The sequence below is a fragment of the Odocoileus virginianus genome, chromosome 1, assembly GCF_023699985.2.
Source record: "Odocoileus virginianus isolate 20LAN1187 ecotype Illinois chromosome 1, Ovbor_1.2, whole genome shotgun sequence".
Taxonomy (NCBI): domain Eukaryota; kingdom Metazoa; phylum Chordata; class Mammalia; order Artiodactyla; family Cervidae; genus Odocoileus; species Odocoileus virginianus.
The window spans coordinates 39,493,782-39,514,953 of NC_069674.1; the positions used below are offsets into that span (position 1 = coordinate 39,493,782).

At 39.2% G+C, this 21,172-nt stretch overlaps 1 protein-coding gene across 11 annotated transcripts in view; it reads right to left on the bottom strand.

Moving 5' to 3' along the window:
- Positions 1 to 21,172, bottom strand: part of COA1 (cytochrome c oxidase assembly factor 1) — an 85,191-nt gene that overhangs the window by 14,022 nt on the left and 49,997 nt on the right. For 2 of the 11 annotated variants that reach the window (XM_070466999.1, XM_070467084.1), the window contains one exon: positions 20,377 to 20,497. The exons of 8 other annotated variants lie outside the window; for them this stretch is intronic. In XM_070466999.1, coding sequence (XP_070323100.1) covers positions 20,377 to 20,497 — 121 coding nt within the window. Of the gene's footprint in view, positions 1 to 20,376; positions 20,498 to 21,172 lie in introns of those variants that run through there. One more of the 11 variants, XM_070467050.1, reaches the window with a different exon arrangement.

A 21,172-nucleotide genomic window follows, 5' to 3' on the forward strand; every position in this document is an offset into this window, starting at 1 on the left:
TATAATATTCAAATTTATAACATGGCCTAAAATTTCACATAGTATGTATAAAACATAGTAAAATCATGCTGAAGCCCCCAATCATCATAACTGATTCCATTGTGCAGCCTGCAAGGCTCCTCTGTCCATAGAATTCTCCAGGCAAAAATACTAGAGTGGGTTATCTTTCCCTTCTCCAGGGGATCTTCCCAGCCCAGAGATCGAACCCAGGTCTCCTGCATTACAGGCAGACTCTTTATCATCTGAGCTAAATTGGAGTACAAGTACTATTATTTTTCTCGATGTTGATAGAGAAGTTAACAGAATTAAAAGCATATGCAAATTCACTAAAGGAAGTAAAAGTCTAAGCCCTGAGAACAATACCGTGTCAATTAAAATAATAAATGTGAAGGGTTTAGACTCTCATATTGTGGTAAACAGGCTCCCAGAATGCCCTCAGTGAACCACACCTCCTGGTATTCACACCTTGATACGAACCTGGGCTGGCTCTAGGACTCCTTCAGCCAACAGAACGAGGCTGAACTGACCCTGTGGCAGTTCTATGCCTCAGCCTTAAGGAGGCCTGGCAGCTTTCACTTCAGCACTGTTGCGAGTCCCAAGCCATCATATAAAAAGTATGGCTACTCTGCCCTGCTGTAGCGATCATATAAAAAGAATAAGTGAAGACACCACTGGTAAGGGAGAGGACTGAGGCTACAGAGTAGGTAGACAGATAAACAGACAGTACGCCCCACTGTCCCAAGAACTATCCCTGCACCAAGGCACTAATAACCACATGAATGAGCCTTCATGGACATACTAGTCCTAGTGAGCCACCAGATGACTGCAGTACAAGCTGAATAACCATGGAACAGAAGAACTATCCAGCCCAACTATAAATCATGAGAGGTAACAAAACAGTTCTAGCTTAAAGCCACTAAGTTTCTAAACGGTTTGTTATGCAGCAACAGAGAACCAAAACATTTTTTAAAAGCTTTTCTAAAGGATTTTTAAAAACTAAACTCTTTCAAATTTACATTATTTTTAAGAGCAACAATCTAAAATGCAATGAAAGGGTTAAAAACAGAAGACTTGGCATATTCATACAAAAACAAAGCAGAGTGGAAACAAAGAGTCAGTTCAAGGCAAAAAGCATTAATTGGGATAAAAATAGACAAAAATATAATAGTTATAAAAATTAGTGGCAAACAACACTAAAATATACAGCCAAAAACAACTAAAGATAAAATTAAAAAAACTGAAAATAACCATAGTAGGAGACCAACATGTCATTTCCCATCTTTAACAAATCCAATTAACAAAAAAGCAATCGAGAACAGGGAATTTTTTGAACCTTGCAAGGCTCCATGTGTGTGTGTGTAGATACATATTTGAACATACTAAGACTCTGAGGTGTCTTAACAGGTGGCCTTCCTTCCATAAGGCTTTGTGGGACTGATGCAAACATTCTCCTGTTCTCACTGCCCAACCCTGTGACAACTTCTTGGAGAATAAATCTGTATAGCTCATGAGAGGGCAAAACAAGTATAGATCAGTAATTAGATGTCTCAAACCAATTAATCTGAGCCACTGTGGAAATTCATCTCATACTATTACTAGTGGCTAGTATCCTTAATTTGAAGATAAAATGGTAAAATTTTGAAACTGAGTTTTAAATAAGAAGATGGAAGAACATAAATCAGTTTAATACTATTTTCATTAAGAATAAAACAAACTAAAAATGTTAACAGTGGTTATCCATTCAATCAACAAATATTTGTCATCCAAAATATCAAGCATTATATTGTGCACTGGAAATATAGTAGAAAGCAAGACAGTTGTTTGTGAATTTTACACTGTAGTGGGAGGAGATATACAATAAACAATAAGACTATTTTAGTTAGTGATGAATACTTTTGGAAAAAATAGTATGTCAAGAGAACTAGAAGACAAGCCGCAGACTAGGAGGAAGTATTTGCAAAAGATATATCTGATAAAAGACTTCTATCTAAAATATACAAAGAACTCATAAAACTCATTAAGAAAATGAATTAATTAAAAATGGGCAAAATTTTAACAGTTCAACAAAAAGAAATACAGATGACATAAGCATTCAAAAGACACTCAGTGTCAAATGTTACTAGGAAACTACAAATTAAAAGAACAATGAGATACCATATGTATCTATTAGAACCACTAAAATCCAAAACACTGGCAGCACGAAATGCTGGATGTGGATCAACCATTGCTGGTGGGAGTGTACATCCATTTTGGAGGACAGTTTGACAGTTCCTTACAAAACTATGCTACTCACTCACTCACGTGCAACATAAACATGACATGCTAGAGTATGAAAATGGGAAAGAGCAACTTTAGCTGTGGAGTGAGGGAAGGCCTCTCTGCCAAGTTCTGAGTTGAGACTGAAGGAGTAATCTGAAAACTACCGGAAGGGCTAAGGCCCTAAAGCACCCACCATCTTGGTTTGTTCAAAGCAGCAGGAAGCAGACTAGTGCGGTAAACAAGGGTGGGCAGGGTCTTCACCACATAAAACTTTGTAGGGTATGGTATTGAATTTGAATTTTATTCCAAGTTTAATGAGAAACTGCTGAAGATTTCCATCAGGTTTTGTTTGGGGGGGGGTACTTTTTAGACTTCTCTAGAAAAGGAAAGAAGGAAGGAGAAAGTCTAGTTACAAGTCTGTTGCAGCAGTCCACACTGAAGATGATGGCACTGCTGATAGCAGTGGAGATACAAAGAAGGCAAGAGATGTCTGATAGGAAGCAAAATAACAAGGGTGAAGGACAAGGCATGTAGCAGACTGACTTCACAGAATTTATCATTACACTTAAACCTCTTCACAAATACTCTGAGCATTCAAAACTACCATGCAGTTAGAATTTAGAAATGATAAAAACGAGTCTTGGGAGAAAGCTTTAAACAGTAAACTAGGATTCCTAAAATGTGAACATCAACATTTTAGGAATGCATGAACTAAAATGGACGGGAATGGGCAAATTTAATTCAGATGACCATTATATCTACTACTGTGGGCAAGAATCCCTTAGAAGGAATGGAATAGCTCTCACAGAAAACAAAAGAGTCTGAAATGCAGTACTTGGATGCAATCTCAAAAATGACAGAATGATCTTGGTTCATTTCTAAGGCAAACTATTAATATCACAGTAATCCAAGGCTGTGTCCCAACCTCTAATGCTGAAGAAGCTGAAGTTGAACGATTCTATGAAGACCTACAAGACCTCCTAGAACTAACACCAAAAAAGAATGTCCATTTCATCATAGGGGACTGGAGTGCAAAAGTAGGAAGTCAAGAGATACCTGGAATAACAGGCAAGTTTGACCTTGGAGTACAAAAATGAAGCAGTACAGAGGTTAACAGAGTTTTGTCAAGAGAACACGCTGGTCAGAGCAAACACCCTCTTCCAACAAGACAAGAGACAACTCTACACATGGACATCACCAGACGGTCAGTACCAAAATCAGACTGATTATATTCTTTGCAACCAAAGATGGAGAAGCTCTGTACAGTCAGAAAAAAAAAAAAAAAAGACCTGGAGCTGACTGTGGCTCAGATCACTAGCTCCTTACTGAAAAATTCAGGCTCAAAATGAAGAAAGTATGGAAAACCACTAGGCCTTTCGTGTATGACCTAAATTAAATCCCTTATGATTATACAAGGACTTCCCTTGCAGCTCAGTATAAAGGATGTGCCTATAGTGCAGGAGACCCGGGTTCGATCCATGGGTTGGGAAGATCCCCTGGAGAAGGAAATGGCAACCCACTCCAGTATCCTTGCCTGGAAAATCTCATGGACATAGGAGCCTGGTGGGCTGCAGTCCATGGGGTCGCAAAGAGCTGGGCACGACTGAGCAACTAACATTTACTTACTTTACAATTATACAGTGGAGGTGACGAATAGATTCAAGGGACTAGATCTGGTACACAGAGTGCCAGGAGAACTATGGACAGAGGTTTGCAACATTGTACAGGAGGTGATGGCCAAAACCATACCCAAAAAAAGGAAATGCAAGAAGGCAAGGTGGTTTTCTGAGGAGGCCTTACAAATAGCTAAGAAAAGAGAAGCAAAAAGCAAAGGAGAAAGGGAAAGATATACTCAACTGAATGCAGATTTACAAAAAATAGCAAGGAGAGATAAGAAAGCCTTCTTAAGTGACCAACGCAAAGAGAGAGAGGAAAACAACAGAATGGGAAAGACTAGAGATCTCTTCAAGAAAACTGGAGATACCAAGGGAACATTTCAAGCAAAGATGGGCACAATAAACGACGAAAACAGCAAGAACCTAACAGAAGCAGAGGATATTAAAAAGAGGTGGTAAGAGTACACAAAAGAACTGTACAAAAAAGCTCCTAATGACCTAGATAACTATGATGGTGTGGCCACTCACCTAGAGCCAGACATCCTGGAGTGTGAAGTCAAGTGCACCTTAAAAAGCACTACTACGAATGAAGCTAATGGAGGTGATGGAATTCCAGCTGAGCTATTTCAAATCTTAAAAGATGATGTTGTCAAAAGATGATGCTGCACTCATTTTGCCAGCAAATTTGGAAAACTCAGTGGTGTCCACAGGACTGGAAAAGGTCAGTTTTCATTCCAATCCCAAATAAAGGCAATGCCAAAGAATGTTCAAATTACTGTACAATTACACTCATTTCACATGCCAGCATGATTATGCTCAAAATTCTCCAAGCTAGGCTTCAACAGTACATGAGCCAAGAACTTCCAGATGTACAAGCTGGATTTAGAAAAGGCAGAGGAACCAGAGATGAAATTGCCAACATATGCTGGATCATAGAAAAAGCAAGGGAATTAAAAAAAAAAAAATCTACTTCTGCTTCATTGACTATGCTGAAGCCTTTGATGGTGTGGATGACAACAAACTGTGGAATATTTTTAATGAGATGGAAATACCAGACCACCTTTCCTGCATCCAGAGAAACCTGTATGCAGGACAAGAAGCAAGAGTTAGAACCAGATATGGAACAATGACTGCTTCAAAATTGAAAAAGGAGTTCATCAAGGATGTATATTGTTAAAAAAAAAAAAAAAAAGGATGTATATTGTCACCCTGCTTATTTAACTTATATGTAGAGTACACCACATGAAATGTTGGGCTGGATGAATCACAAGCTGGAATCAAGACTGCAGGGAGAAATATCAACAACCTCAGATATGCAGAAGATACCACTTTAAAGACAGAAAGTGAAGAGGAACTAAAGAACCTTGTCATGAAGGTGAAAGAGGAGAGTGAAAAAGCTGGCTTAAAACTCAACATTCAAAAAACTAAGATCATGGTATCTGGTACTATCACTTCATGGCAGATAGATGGGGAAAATGTCAGATTTCACTTTCTTGGGCTCCAAAATCACTGTGATGGTAACTGCAGCCACAAAACTAAAAGACGCTTGCTCCTTGGAAGAACAGTTATGAAAAGCCTAGACAGTGCATTAAAAACCAGACACATCACTTTGCCATCAAACGTCCGTATAGTCAAAGCTAAGGTTTTTTCAGTAGTCATGTATGGATATGACAGTTGGGCCATAAAGAAGGCTGATTGCCAAAGATTTGACGCTTTCAATCTGTGGTGCTGGAGAAGACTCTTTTAAGAGTTCCTTGGACAGCAAGGAGATCAAACCAGTTAACCCTAAAGGAAATCAACCCTGAGTATTCACTGGAAGGACTGATGCTGAGCTGAAGTTCCAATACTTTGGCCACCTGATGTGAAGAGCCAACTCATTGGAAAAGCCCTGATGCTGGGAAAGATAGAGGGCAAGAGGAGAAGGGGGCGACAGAGGATGAGATGGTTGGATGGCATCACTAACTCAATGGACATGTGCTTGAACAAACTCAGGGAGATGGTGAAGGACAGAGAAGCCTGGCGTGCTGCAGTTCATGGGGTCGCAGAGTCGCACACAACTTAGCAACTGAACAACAACAAGGATTCCTAAATCTGACTGCTTGTGATGTCTCATCTATTTGAACAAAATACATTTCAAGACCATTATACCAAAGATTTGAAAACACAGCAAGAAGATAACTGAGTATTTTCCAGCATCCAAAACTTCAAATAATAAACTGATTCATAACTATTTTGCAAGTATGAGTAACACAAACCCTATAAAACATTTACTTCAGCATTTCTATTAAAAGCTCCCATTTTATGAAAAGAAAGTAAAATAATTTGTTATAGGGGATTAGATGATTTAGAATCTGGGAGGCCTGTGGTCTACTCTACCATTCCTGAAACCCTCCCCTTATTTGCACAAACTTAATTCTCTACCTGTTTTCCTTTTACCTCTCTGGCCAGTCCTCTTTAGTTTCTTACGTCACTCTGTAGTCCTCTAGCCACTCTGTAGTCCTCTAGCCATCCTATATTCCCCCTTATTCTATCTTATGGACAGAACATGCCCTCCCACGCCTCACTCACCACATTCATATGTTGAAGCCTTAATACTCAGAATGTAATTATATTTGAAAATAAGGTCTTTAAAGAGGTAATTAGGGCTTCCCTGATAGCTCAGTTGGTAAAGAATCCGCTTGCAATGCAGGAGACCCTGGTTCGATTCCTGGGTCAGGAAGATTGGCTGGAGAAGGGATAGGCTACACACTCCAGTACTCTGGGGCTTCTCTTGTGGCTCAGCTGGTAAAGAATCCGCCTGCAATGCAGGAGACCTGGGTTTGATCGCTGGATTGGGAAGATCCCCTGGAGAAAGGAAAGGCTACCCACTCCAGTATTCTGACCTGGAGAATTCCACAGACTGTATAGTCCATGGGGTCACAAAGAGTTGGACACAACTGAGCGACTTTCACTTTCTTTTTCACTTCAAAGAGATAATTAAGTTAAAATGAGGTCTTTAGGGTAAGCCCTAATCCAATAATGACTGCTGTCCTCATAAGACGAAATTTGTATAGGGACACGTAGGCAAACAGACGAAGGACTGAGTGAAGGCAAATGGAGAAGGTGGCCATCTACAACCAAAGGAGAGAGGCCTCAGAAGAAACTAAAATTGGTTACACCTCTAGAACTGTAAGGAAATCCATTTTTATTGTTTAAGCCACCCAGGCTGTTGTGTTTTGTCATGACGGTCATAGCAAACTAACATACACCATTTCCCCTCTTCCACCAAATTCCATTCCCATCAAAATCTTCACCTAAGATGTTATTCAGTGACTTGAGTCTGGGTCTACTAAGATTCTTAAATTTCTATCTCTAGGCCAGGCATCCCTGGGGGCTTAAACTAAATCTCTCTTAAACACTCACCCATATCCCCAGGTGAGCTCCTTTCCCTACCGCTCCTCCCCATGCCAGCTCTCCCTTATCTGAATTCCCTACTGCAGTCGATGGAACCAACACAGGCAGTTCCAGCAGATAAGTAAGGTATCCAGAAGTCATCTTCATAGAAACAAAAATAGCTACCACATATTTACTAAACATGTGAGAGCTTTACACACATCTCCTCAAAGAGACCAGAACATTCATACACTGATGCTAGGGTATAACCACCATGGACAACTATTTGACAGTATCTATTAAAGTGTACAGGTACATACCCAATAACTCAGAAATCCCACTCCAAGATACACAGAAAAACATACACACATACATCAAAAAGCACATACAAGAAAGTTCATAGCCATATTATTTATAATAGGCCCCAAATAAGAATGTCCGCAATAATGGAATGGAGAATAAAACAGCAATGAAAATGAATGAGAATAAACCTTAGAAACACCATATTGAGCAAGAGAAATCTGGATCCTAAACACTGCACACTGAATAATTCTCTGCACATAAAATGTCTTTCCTCCCCAAATGGTGCATGCGTGTGTGTGTGTGTACACACACGCACGCATGGTAAAAAAACACACAACATACGATGACATCAGCAATAAGGCACAGTAACAGACCCCAGCCTCCATCTCCCAACAAAGAACAATTAGCCAGCTATCCATAAAACAAAATACCTCCTGGAGAAGGAAATGGCAACCCACTCCAGTATTCTTGCCTGGAAAAGTCCATGGACAGAGGAGCCTGGCGGGCTGAAGTCCATGGGATTACATGACTGAGCATGTGTGCAGGAGGGTGGAGGGAGATGGGTTGGTAGCAATAAAGTGGTAGAACTTAAAAAAAAAAAGAAAGAAAATACCTCCTGGAGAGTTCATAGATTCACCTAAGAAGCATCAGCAACACAGTAAAAGAAAAAGTCTGAGAAAAACTGCACATAAAAGGTTAAAAGATTGATTTGCCTTTACCAGCCCAACCCCAGGCCTGCCCTGCTCAGTGCCAAGAGGGAACTTCCCCATGGGAGAGAGTTCTCCTTACCAGGAAAAGGGAAGCAGGTGAGCGACCAGCTTTCCCAGCCTTCCAGGGCACTGCACATAGGACCTGCTGCACTTTCACCCCAGCAGAGACTAGCAAAGCTGACCTGTACAGAGAGGGCTCAGAAAGGGAGGAAGGGCCATATGGCAGGAGTAACACAGTTCCCAGCGGCCTCATCTGCAGAGGATCCCAGCAGCCTTCACTTCTGAGGACAACAACAGGCTTGTGGACGCTGCAGATCTGGCATCCTCATCCCTGAGGACCTCACTGTGGACCCCAGTAGCTTTCACAGCTGACAAAACCAATAGCCAGTACAGCCACTGTGGACCCCCTGCCGGCTTTACCACTGAGATTCTCACCCATAGGTTTTTTCATATTCACAGTCCACACGGCCCATGTCCCTCCCCATTCCTTCCCCAACCTCCTGCTTGAGCCCAGAATCCTCCCCAGCAGCCAACTCTGGCTGCTACTGCTACAGGCAAGCAAGGCACCAGCCTGCCCCACGGCTAGTCCTGGCAGCCACACGCATGCACATCAACAGGCAAGGCCCACGTAAGACTCTGACTCCTGTCACTGGTCTGCACAGCTCCACATGCTGGCAGCTAGCCCCTGTAGGCCACTGGCCCCAGTTCCTGTCACAAGCCTCCAATGTCATGTACATGCCTGTGGCAAGGCCCTGAAGCCACACAAGTGTATGCTGACAGTCCAGATCCCCACAGCTGCTCAAGCACCCAGAGCAGACCCAACTCCAGTCACTGGCCTGCACTTACATGTGCCCAAGATTGTCCCAGGAGCCACACCCCTATACTCAACCACCTTGATCCCAGATGTTGTCATTCAGTCGCAAAGTCAGGTCCAACTCTCTGCCACCACATGAACTGTAGCCCTCCAGGCTCCATTGTCCACAGGATTTCCCAGGCAAGAATACTAGAGTGGGTTGCCATTTCCTTTTCAGGGATCTTCCTAACCGAGGGATCAAACCCATATCTCCTGCATTGGCAGGAAGATTCTTTACCACTGAGCCACCAAGGAAGCCAAGATTCCAGATACCAGCTCCCAAAGTTATGCATGCCGCCGTGGCTAGGTCCTACAGATTTACAAGTAAACTCTTCTAACAGCCAGGTCTCCTAGAGCTGGTCCCAGACCCTGCTACTCTGGCCTTGCATTGCACATGTATCTCCAGCCAATCCTGCCCACACAGGCAACTGCAGCAGCCCTCACACTCAAGCATGCACATCCCACCAACTCTGGCCACACCAGGCCGCCACCACCACCGCCTGTCCTGGAACCTAACTGCTGGATCTACAGGCACTGCTGAGGACCTCGGGAGCCTTTGCAACCACAGTGGACTGCCTCTGGCTCACAACAAGGGTCACACAGTTGTCATGACTGCTTGAACTCACAAGATACCACATACCATGGGGCCTAGAGATGCCATACATTTGGCACCTTGCACCACTGGACCCAAGTTTATAGTGCAGTCCAGTGGGCCCCTACCTGGAGGTGAAGGTCTTTCCTTAGTGAAATCAGTCCATAAAATCTATGAATACAGAGATTCATAGACTTTGAATATAGAGATACCCATTCAAGGCTACAACTGTCAGAAAGAAACAAGGAAAAATGAACCAAACACATACACACAAAAACAGTAAAATTCCAGTACCTGACCTCCCTGCAAAATGGAGACAGATAAACTACCTGACAAAGAATTCAGAGAACTATTATAAAGATGGTCAGAGAGCTACAAGAGATGACACATAAACAATTTAATGCAATCAGGAAAATCATACAAGAACAAAATGAGATGTATAAGAGATAGAAAACCTAAAAAAGTACCAAACAAATTTTGGAGCTGATGAATACAATCACTGAACTAAAGAATTCAACAAGAGCTTTAACAGCAGACTAGATCAAACAGAAAAAACAATCAATGAACTCAAAGACAGGTCATTTGAAAGTATCCAGTAAGAGACATGAAAATAAAAAAGAATGAAAAGGAATGAAGTAAGCCTACAGAACTTATGGGACACCATGAGAAGAAATAATGTATTATGGGAGTCCCAAGAGAAGAGACAGAGAAAGAGCTGAAAGCTTGTATAAAGATAAAATGGCAGAGAACTTTCCAAATTTGGACATCTGAGTTCTTGAAGCTCATAGGTCTACAAACAATTCAATCAAAATATACCTTCTCCATGATACATTATAATAAAGCAGTCAAAAAGTTAAAAAGAGAATTACCAAAATATCCAGTAACTCCATTTCTGGGTATATATCCAAAGAAATGAAAATAGGTTATTTAAGAGATATATGTACACCCATGTTTAATGCATCCTTATCACTATAGGAAAACAACATAAGTACTTGTCAACAGATGAATGGATAAAGAAGATATGGTAGGCATGTACATATATATACCATAAACACACAGTGGAATATATTTAGCCATGAGAAAGGAAACCCGACCATTTGTGACAACATGGATGGACCTTGAGGACATTATGCTAAGTGAGATAAACCAAAGACAAAGGCAAATACAATATGTCATCACTTATATCTGGAATCTAAAAAAGCCAAACTCTAAACAATAGAGAGGAAATTGGTAGTTACCAGGGAATTTAGGATTGCAGAATAGGACAGACTACATTGCTTAAGGGCACAAACATACAACAAGTAGCAAAAAGTCCTAGATATCTAATGAATAGTATAGTAAATATAGTTAACACTATTGTATCATAATCAAACTTGCTAAGAGGCTAGATCTTAATTATCTAACTACTTAAAGAAATTATAATTATGTGATGTAACAAAGGTGCTAAACACTGCTACAAAGACAATTGTTATAGTATAAAAATAAATCCAATCAATATGTTGTATACTTTAAATTTACAGAATGTTGTACGTCAAGTATACTTTAAAAAAAGATAATAACAACTGTTGGTAAGGGTGTAGAAAAACTGAAACTTTTATATACTGCTTATGAAAATATAAAAAGTAAAGTTGTTGGGGAAAATAGTTTGGAAGTTCCTCCAAATGTTAAACATAGAATTACCAAATAACTCAGCAACTACTCTCCTAGGTGTATACCCAAAAGAACTGAAAACAGGCATTCAGACAAAACTTACACAAGTTTAAACTGGGACAAAATAATCCCTATGCCCGAACTACTCAAGAAATAGTATCCAGAAAATAAATCTTACAAACTAATTAAAAAAAAAAAAAAAGCAAACAACCCAAAAGAAAAAATGAGCAAGAAACATAAACAGACATTTCACAGAGGACTTATGACAGTTAACACTTGAAAGTGTTTAATCTCATTAGTTTTCGTTATTCATTAGTTTTTCTCATTAGTTTTAAGACCACAGACTAATACTGCATATCCATTAGAAATGCAAAAATCAAGAAACAAGAAATGTTAAGTGTTGGCAAGGATTCAGATTATGGGAACACTCATATACTGCTGATGGAATGTAAACTGGTACAACCACTTTGAATCACAACTTTGGATATCATATAAAACTCAGCATGTACATATTCTAAAACTCAATAATAGTAGCATTGCTCAAAAGGGCAAAAAACTGGAAACAATTCAAACGCTCATAGCAAGACAAATAAACATGGTATATTAGCAGAAACACATATTAGACAATAATAAAAATGAATGACTTACCATTAAAGGCAACATTAGAAACATGAGTATTCAAAAAAAAAAAAAGCAAAAATACATAACATTTTTGCAAGGCCTCAAAAATATGCAAAACTAGACTGCGTGCATGCATGCATGCGCACTCCATCGTGTCCAATTCTTTGCAACCTCATGGACTGTAGCCTCCAGGCTGCTCTGTCCATGGGATTTCCCAGGCAAGATACTGAAGTGGGCTGCCATTTCCTCCTCCAGGGATCTTCCCGACCCAGGGATCAAACCCGCACCTCTTGTGTCTCCTGCACTGGCAGATGGATTCTTTAACACTGGTGCCACCCGGGAAGCCAAACTATATATTTGTAATATATATAATATATAACTCACAAATGTGTAATTTTTAAAACTTACTTTAAAAAGGCAAAGAAATTATAAACAAAATCAAAAATAGTAATATTTCTGGTGGGAAGGTTAGAGGGTAGAAGGGTAGTGGAGTTTTGTAAAACTGGACCTCAACTATCTTAAGACCTCTAGCTGGACCTGAGAATTAAACTGACTCCAGACAGGTTAAAAGAAGAAAAAATTATATTAGAACTATGACACTATGAAAGAAGAAAACACATTATTTTTTCATGTACATGTAAGTGTCCACAAGAAAATGAAGATCCCTCAAATTGGCAAAACCTAAGTGCTTACATACTAGGTGAACAAAGAGAAGCAACTGTGAGAAAAGAGTAGAGACAGGAGTTATTTTTACAAGGTTTGTTTGTACAGAATACTCAGTCTCAACCTCTGGCTCCAGTGATAAAAATGTTTCCTCTTGGTATGGTATGGAAGGCATCTTTCACTTGCAGAAGAGTTTTATCTTCTGCTTTCAGGAAGAATGGGGCGGGGTGGGACAGGGGGAGGGGGCTGTGGTCAGAACATTCTTCTTGCACCTGTCATTTTTTTAAGTGCATTTAGCTCAAAATAATCCTTATGCCAAAGTGGTATATTTTGCCATTCCTTCAATAGTATTCTCACATTGTTCTTACTCTGGGTGATCAGCTCACAAAAATCCATAACTTATATATGTGACATGTAGATTCTTTGCCATGTCTTGAATGATACATATTTTTTAAATATAAAAAAATTTAATATAAAATAATTATATATTATCTCTATGCCAAAAATATAGTAAATGCCCAAGAAATATTACCTATTTTTATTGTGAGGGGAAAGTATTTACATAAAAGTATAATAGAATTCAATCATATATATGCTGCATGGTCTCAATAAAACAGGACTTATTTTTATGTTTAAAGAATAACTTGAGGAAATAAATCAAAATGCTCCCAATGATTCCTTCTGGAAAATGAGAGGCAGAGTAAATAGATTACTTCTTTCTGGATCTTTATCCTTAATTGTATTTACAAATCTGCTGCATTAAGCATGCTTAAATTACTAAGAGTGACAGCAGAACCAAATAGAACAGTCAATGAATATAATGTCTGACATATTATGCAATTAATCTGTCACAATAATAAATTTAAATATCTCATGTCTTCAGTATTATCCAAATACTAAATGGTTTTGCTTTGCCATTTTATTCCAGCAATAAACACCTACATAGGATATATTGTAAAGGTCCCACACAGTCCCACGTGCTACTCTACAAAGCTTATCTAATCCTCATGCAGCCATCTCAAAAAGACATTGCAGAAACACAGAAGCAGGGCTAAATACCCACTCCATTCTTCATTTGGTCTTTGTGGGCCTTTATTACCCCAGTTGTAAGCCCAAACAGTACTGTATGAAGAATAATGGAGCTTATACCATAAAAGCAAGCGCACTCTGTAAAGGGCAAGACAGCTTTGAGTTAACTCTTATCCTCCTATATTTTAAATATCTTGGGGGCATAATCAGGTCTTTGTAATCCCAGTAACTATCAAGAGTTTCTGAAATAAAAAAGAGGATCAATAATGGCTTCTTAAATAGAATTTTTAAATGTCTTCCTCTTCCTCCATCCTGTAATAGTTCTGACACTTCTGTTTTATAGATTATAAATCTTCAATGATTAAGATGGTCTTTGATAAAAACCAAAACTATTCTTAAAACTCAGCTGAGTGAACCTTCCTTCTGCTTTATGTGTTGTACCTTCCTAAAAAACTGTGAACCTGCAAGGAGAAACTGTGTTACTTGTCTTGGATTCAATCGAATACAATGTGTGGCAAGTGGTAAGCATTTAATATATAACCAAAATTCTTTCTTTCTTGTTCCAAAAAGGGAAAGGGCTTTATAAAGCTTGATAGCTTTAAGGAAATGTTGGAGTAATCACCCTAAATATATAAAATTGCTGATGATCAAATTGCTGCGGGCAATTTGATAATAAGCCACTCCTTGTGTTATAAAAGAAAGAATGAATATAGCAACATGCTTTGTCCATGATTTCAGCCTGACATAATCCTAAAATTGGAGAGTGTGATTTGTGACACATGGACCTGAGTCAAGGACAAGTTTTCCTTAATGAATAGGCTCTACTGAATTAGTCATTGAGGGAGTAAATATGCACAACCCAGTATCAGGGCTTATCTGCAGGACTTATAAGGGCAGACTTCCCGTGACCATTCTAATACTCTGCTCTTCAGCCCACACTGCGCTCTCTCCATAGCTGAACCACGGCACAAGTATCAGGTACGTTAAAACTGTTGACAAACTGATAAAATGTCTATGTTGAAAGCAATTTTAAAAGTTAAAGGTCATTAGTCAATTTTTTTTCCAACAAAGATTACACAGATATTTTTTCACAGATACCCTCCTACTAGAATAGCCCTTCATGTTTTTTTCTTCTCCAACACACATAATATATGACATTTACAAGTGCAAATACCCTACCAGGATATAGAAAAAATAAGTACATTCACTATATTTTAACACCATCTCTTTCTCCCCTCTCAAGGAAGCAAGAAACAATAAAATTACATGTAAATCCACCCAAATTCGTATTGTAAAAGTAATTACAAATTTTAATTCAATTCTTAGATGTAACAAATTACCTGCTAAATGCCTGACGACCAACTACTACTGTGAATTAAAGAGGATAATGGGATTCCCTGGTAGCCCAAGTGGTGAAGAATTCACCTGCAATGCAGGAGACCCCAGTTGGATTCCTGGGTTGGGAAGATCCCAGGGAGGAGAGTATGACAACCCACTCCAGTATTCCTGCCTGGAGAATCCCCATGGACAGATAGGCCTGCGGGCTACAGTCCATGGGGTCGCAAAGAGTCAGACATGACTGAGCAACGAAGCACACACACATGCAACGTCACACAGAAGGGCTACACTTCGGGGGTGAAAAGTACCACTGGTACATAGTTCAAGCGGATTCACAGGAAAAAAATTTTTATCAAGGAATCCTACAATGAATTTGAACAAAGTCAAATGTTATAAACATCTGAATAAAATCATTACTGCACCACTCAACAGATCTCTGAAAATTACTACCTATGAATACTGACTGATTCTAGCTCTCACTTCTGGGAACCCTATACTTGCCTATTCACGTGCAAAGAAGAAATTTTTAAAAGAAATAAAAACATGGGCAGTAAAGGGAACGCTCTTGCACTGTTGGTGGGAAGGTAAACTGATACAGCCACTAGGAAGACAGTATGGAGAGTCCTTAAAAAACTAGGAATAAAACCACCATGAAGTGAAGTTGCTCAGTCGTGTTCAACACTTTGTGACCCCATGGACTGTAGCCCACCAGGCTCCTCCATCCATGGAATTTTCCAGGCAAGAGTACTGGAGTGGGTTGCCATTTCATTCTCCAGGGGATCTTCCCGACCCAGGGATCAAACCCGGGTCTTCCGCGTTGCAGGCAGACGCTTTACCGTCTGAGCCACCAGGGAAGCCCCCAGGCCACCGTATGACCCAGCAACCCCACTCCCAGGCATGTACCCTGAGGAAACCAAAACTGAAAGAGACACAGGTATCCCACTGTTCACTGCAGCACTATTTACAACAGCTAGAACATGGAAGCAACCCAGATGTTCATTGACAGAGAAATGGGTGAAGTTGTGGTGCATATACACAATGGAATATTACTCAGCCATAAATAGCAACGCATTTGAGTCAGTTCTGATGAGGTGGATGAACCTAGAACCTATTATACAGAGTGAAGTAAGCCAGAAAGAGAAAGATAAATACCTTATGGTAATTTCAGCAACAAAAAGAAAGATAAATATCATATTCTAACACATATATACAGAATCTAGAAGAATGGTACTGAAGAACTTATTTACAGGGCAGCAATGGAGAAACAGACATAGACTTATGGACATGGGGAGAGGGGAGGAGAGGGTGAGATGTATGGAAAGAGTAACACGGAAGCTTACATTACTATGTGTAAAATAGATAGCCAAGGAGAATTTGCTGCATGCTCAGAAAACTCAAACAGGGGCTCTGTATCAACCTAGAGGGGTCGGCTGGGGAGGGAGATGGGAGGGAGGTTCAAAAGGGAGGGGATATATGTATACTTATGGCTGATTCATGTTGAGGTTTGACAGAAAACAACAAAATTCTGTAAAGCAATTACCCTTCAACAAAAAACAAACTATAAAAAAACAGCAGTGTATCATTTGAAGATGGTATGATTAATATTTACTTTGTTGCTGAAATTTTTTAAACAGAGAGGTTGCTCCTCCATCTACCTAATTAAACACAATTATTTAAATGACATTAAAATTTTGGATCTAATCCTTACTCATTCACTACTGTGGGGAAAACTTAAAACCATTAAAAAGAGATGAGAATACTTTCACGATTATCAAATTCTTGGTAGCAAATTATGTCTTTGTTTCTTTCACTAGTAATTCAATTCTAAGTAAGATTTATAACCTAGGAAAATGAGATTTAGACTAAAGAATTATTTGGTTATTAAAAAAACACATTCGGTGATAAGCTGTACCTTTTTCCCATGAAAAGTGAAAAAATGCAACCAAACAGTATTAAAAGCTAAGGATAGGTGCTATCTATACCCTTTCACATGTTTTTACAGGATTTAGGTTATCACTTGTACTCTCAAACTGATTTAAAACATTAATGAATTTTCCTATTTTCAGTACAATGGTAAACTAGGTTTTGCACATCAATCTTCCTGTTACAAACAACTTAATGACCTGTAAAAGTATTTAAAAACATTTTTTTTGAAAGCACTGAAAAATAATAAGACAGTATAAAAATTATCAAGTCAGAAAAGTAAGAGGGGATTTCAAAAACTAGTGCTGGAAAAACTAAATATTTACATTCGAAGAAAAAAAAATAAAGGTGGACACTTACCTTACAAAAACTAACTCAAAATGGATCAAAGGCCTAAATGTAAGAGCTAAAAGTACAAAACTCTTCATAGACAACACAGGGAGAAAGCTCCATGACATTGAATTTGACAATGATTTCTTGGATATGACACTAAAAACATAGGCAACAAAAGAAAAAAAAAATAGATAAACTGGACTAAATCAAAAATTTAAACTTTTGTGGATAAAAGAATACTATCAACAGAATAAAAAGGCAACCCACAGAACTGAGAAAATATCTGCAAATGACATACCTGATAAAGAATTCACATCTGGAAGCAACTCCTAATACTAAATTAAAATTGGGCAAATTAAAAAATGGGCTAAGGGACTTCCCTGGTGGTCCAGTGGTCCTGTCAATGCAGGGGACATGAGGTCGATCCCTGGTCCAGGAAGATCTCACATGCCATGGAGCATGGAGTCTGTCGCTACTGAAGCCCATGCACCCTAGAGACCATGCTCTACAGTTAGAAAAGCCACTGTAAGAAGCAGCCCGTGCACTGCAACTAGAGAGAACCCCTGCTCACCACAAGCAGAGAAAGCAATGCAGCAACAAAGACCCAGCACAGCCCAAAATAAACAACAACAACAATTTTAATGGGCTAAGGACTTGAATAGACACTTCTCCAAAGAAGATACACAACTAGCCAATAAGCACAAGAGAAGATGCTCAACATCACCAATCACTGGGGAAATGCAAATTAAAATCACAATAAGATACCACTTCACACCCATTAAAAGTTATTAAAAAAAACAAAACAGGAAACAAGTATTGATGAGGGTGTGCAGAAACTGGAACCCTTGTGTGCTAATGAAAATATAAAATGGTGCAGCTGTTGTGGAAAATAGTACATTGATTCCTCAAAAAATTAAAAATAGAATTACTATATGGTCCAGCAATTCCACCCATGGGTATATACCCAAAAGAAATGAGAGCAAGGATTCAAACAGATACTTGTACACCCATGTTCATAGCAGCATTATAAACAGCCAAAAAGTAGAAACAAGTAAATAAAGTTTCCAATCGGTACATGAGTTGATAATCAAAATGTGGTATGAGTACACACAAACATACACACAGAGAGAGGAATATTATTCAGCCTTAAAAAGGAGTGAAATTCTGGTACATGTTACAACATGAACCTTAATGACATTATGCTAAGTGAAACAAGCCAGACACAAAAATACAACTACTATATGATTCTACTAATATGAGGTACTTAGACTAATCAAACTCATACAAAGTAGAACAGCAATTACCAGGGGCTGGGATGAGTGAGATAAGGAGAGTATTGTGTAATGGGTTCACTATGAGATGATGAAAAAGTTCAGCAGATGGATAGTGCTGATGTTTGTACAACAATGGGAATATATTATATTTAATGCCACTGAACTATACACTCAACAGTTAAAATGGTCAATTTTATGTTATATAATTTACGTTATGTATATTTTACCACAATTTTCTTTTAAGTGAAATGGGAATGAAAATGCAGCATGGAAAGCAAAATCTAAAGCCACATTTCCTCTAAAGGGTCCTTGCTGATCTTGAAAAACTAGAACCTTTGTTTTTATTGATTCTCAGGGTGACTGATACAGAAATAAAACTGAGGGCCTAAGCCCCTCTCATAAGAAGCTAGAATTCCAAAGAGATACAACCTTAAGTGAGAATAACCTGAAGCAGATTACCACTTCGGATCAACCTGCTTTTCTCAAACTATAAACCTGGGTTATAATGTATCCTGGATTGCAATACTCTCAAAGTGTCTGTCAAAAACAAATGTAAGTTTCTTAAGTATATACTCTATGGCCCCAAAAATATTTTTAAATAACTTTTCAAATGTAGTATCCAAGGCCCAGATAAGGATAATGGAATACACAGGAAACTAAAGAGGAATTAAGAATTATCTGAAACAACAAAAAGGAAAAGGGGGTCGGGAAATAACTTAAGAAATTGGAATTATCAGATGTAGACCAAAAACAATTTTGTTTTCTGTGATAGGATAAATAAAAGACAACTCTGAACTTTTAGCAAAGAACTGAAAAGTAACAGTGAAAGTCGCTCAGTCGTGTCAGACTCTTTGAAACCCCAGGGACTGCAGCCTGCCAGGCTCCTCTGTCCATGGAATTCTCCAGGCCAGAATACTGGAGTGGGTAGCTCTTCCCTTCTCCTGGGAATCTTCCCAACACAGGGATCGAACCCAGGTCTCCCACACTGCAGTGGATTCTTTACCATCTGAGCCACCAGGGAAGCCCAGCAGAGAAGTGAAAACCATAAGTGGTGACATAGATTTGAAAAAAACAAAAACTCAGGAATCAAAAGTCAAATAACCCCAATTAAGAACTGAATGGAGAGGTTTAAAAGCAGACTGCTGTATGCTCAGTCATGTCCGACTCTTTACAACCCTTTGGACTGTAGCCTGCCAGGCCTCTCTTCCAAGCGATTTGTCAGGCAAGAAGACCAAAGAGGATTGCCACTTCCTCCGCCAGGGGATCTTCCCGACCAAGAGATCTAACCCACGTTTCCTGTGTCTCCTACACTGCAGCCGGATTCTTTACTGCTGAGCCACTGGGGGAGCCGAAAGCTGATTAGATGCCACTTAAAAGATATTTAATAAATGGAAAGATAGGACAAAAGCCTCGAGGTACGCAAGACCTGGCCTGAACCAGTTTGTGAAAGCCAATTACATGCAGGTCCTTCTGCATCGGTGAAGTCATGTTGGTTGCCTGAAACTTCCATGTTTATACTACAAAAATCAACAAATGCTACAAATCAGGGCTTTATTTTCCCCTGGAGAACCAGTTCACCAGCACATCACTGGAAGCAACCATACAAGATTCAACACAGAGAGACAAAAAGATCACAAATGCATGAGAGAGGTTGAGATATGTGAAGAATATATGAGAACGTCTAATGTATATTTAACTGGAGTTTCAAAAGAAACTGAAGAAATTAAAGAAGAGAATGGCAAAAGTAACATCTGATGAGAAAATGGGTATGATTTTTCCACAACTAATGAAATCATAGCTTGAAAGAAGCCCAGTGAACCCACAGCTGCTGCTTACTCACCTCAGTCGTGTCCGACTCTGTGCGACCCCACGGACTGCAGCCTACCGGGCTCCTTTGTCCATGGGAGTTTCCAGGCAAGAGTACTGGAGTGGGTTGCCACTGCCTTCTCTGAGTGAATCCACTACAGGATAAATAAAAATAAATCTGCAGTGAAGACTGACCACTATAACCATTTACTTTTGAATCTATGAGTTCTTTAAAAATTATAAATGCCATCAGAATTCAAATAGGTGGGGATTTATTTTCATTAATTTTACCTAGAACACAATGAAGCCTACACTTTGGACCTGCAGATTCAGAAACCTGTCAGCCACGTAAGTTTTCTTCTACTTTTATTTTTTGCTTTTGTTACGTTTATTCTGATTTCTCCCTTAGAAATACCACATTCATCAGTTATTTCTCCTCTCTCTGCCCTCAGTATTTATCATCTTTACCCTCATCACCTCACTCCCTGTCACCATTTTCTCCCTATTCTGGACAATCTCAAATACTCACTATAGGACTGATTCTGTTTTCTGCAGGATCAGCTCTGCTATTTACAACTGCCACTGCACATTTTTATCCTGCTACCGCATTTTCAGGCTTGTTGGTTTATTTTTAATCTTCTTCATTCCAGTTCCTCGTAAAATCTTATTCTTTTTTCTTATGACTTTTTGTTTTTATAGAGGTCATATTTTTGCTTCCTTGCTAAGAAAAAAATCTTACATTTCCATAAATATCTTCTGTATATCATAATAAATCATATTGATAATTATTAAGTCTTTCCTCATCATCTTTGGGCAATGGTTCCCTTCTT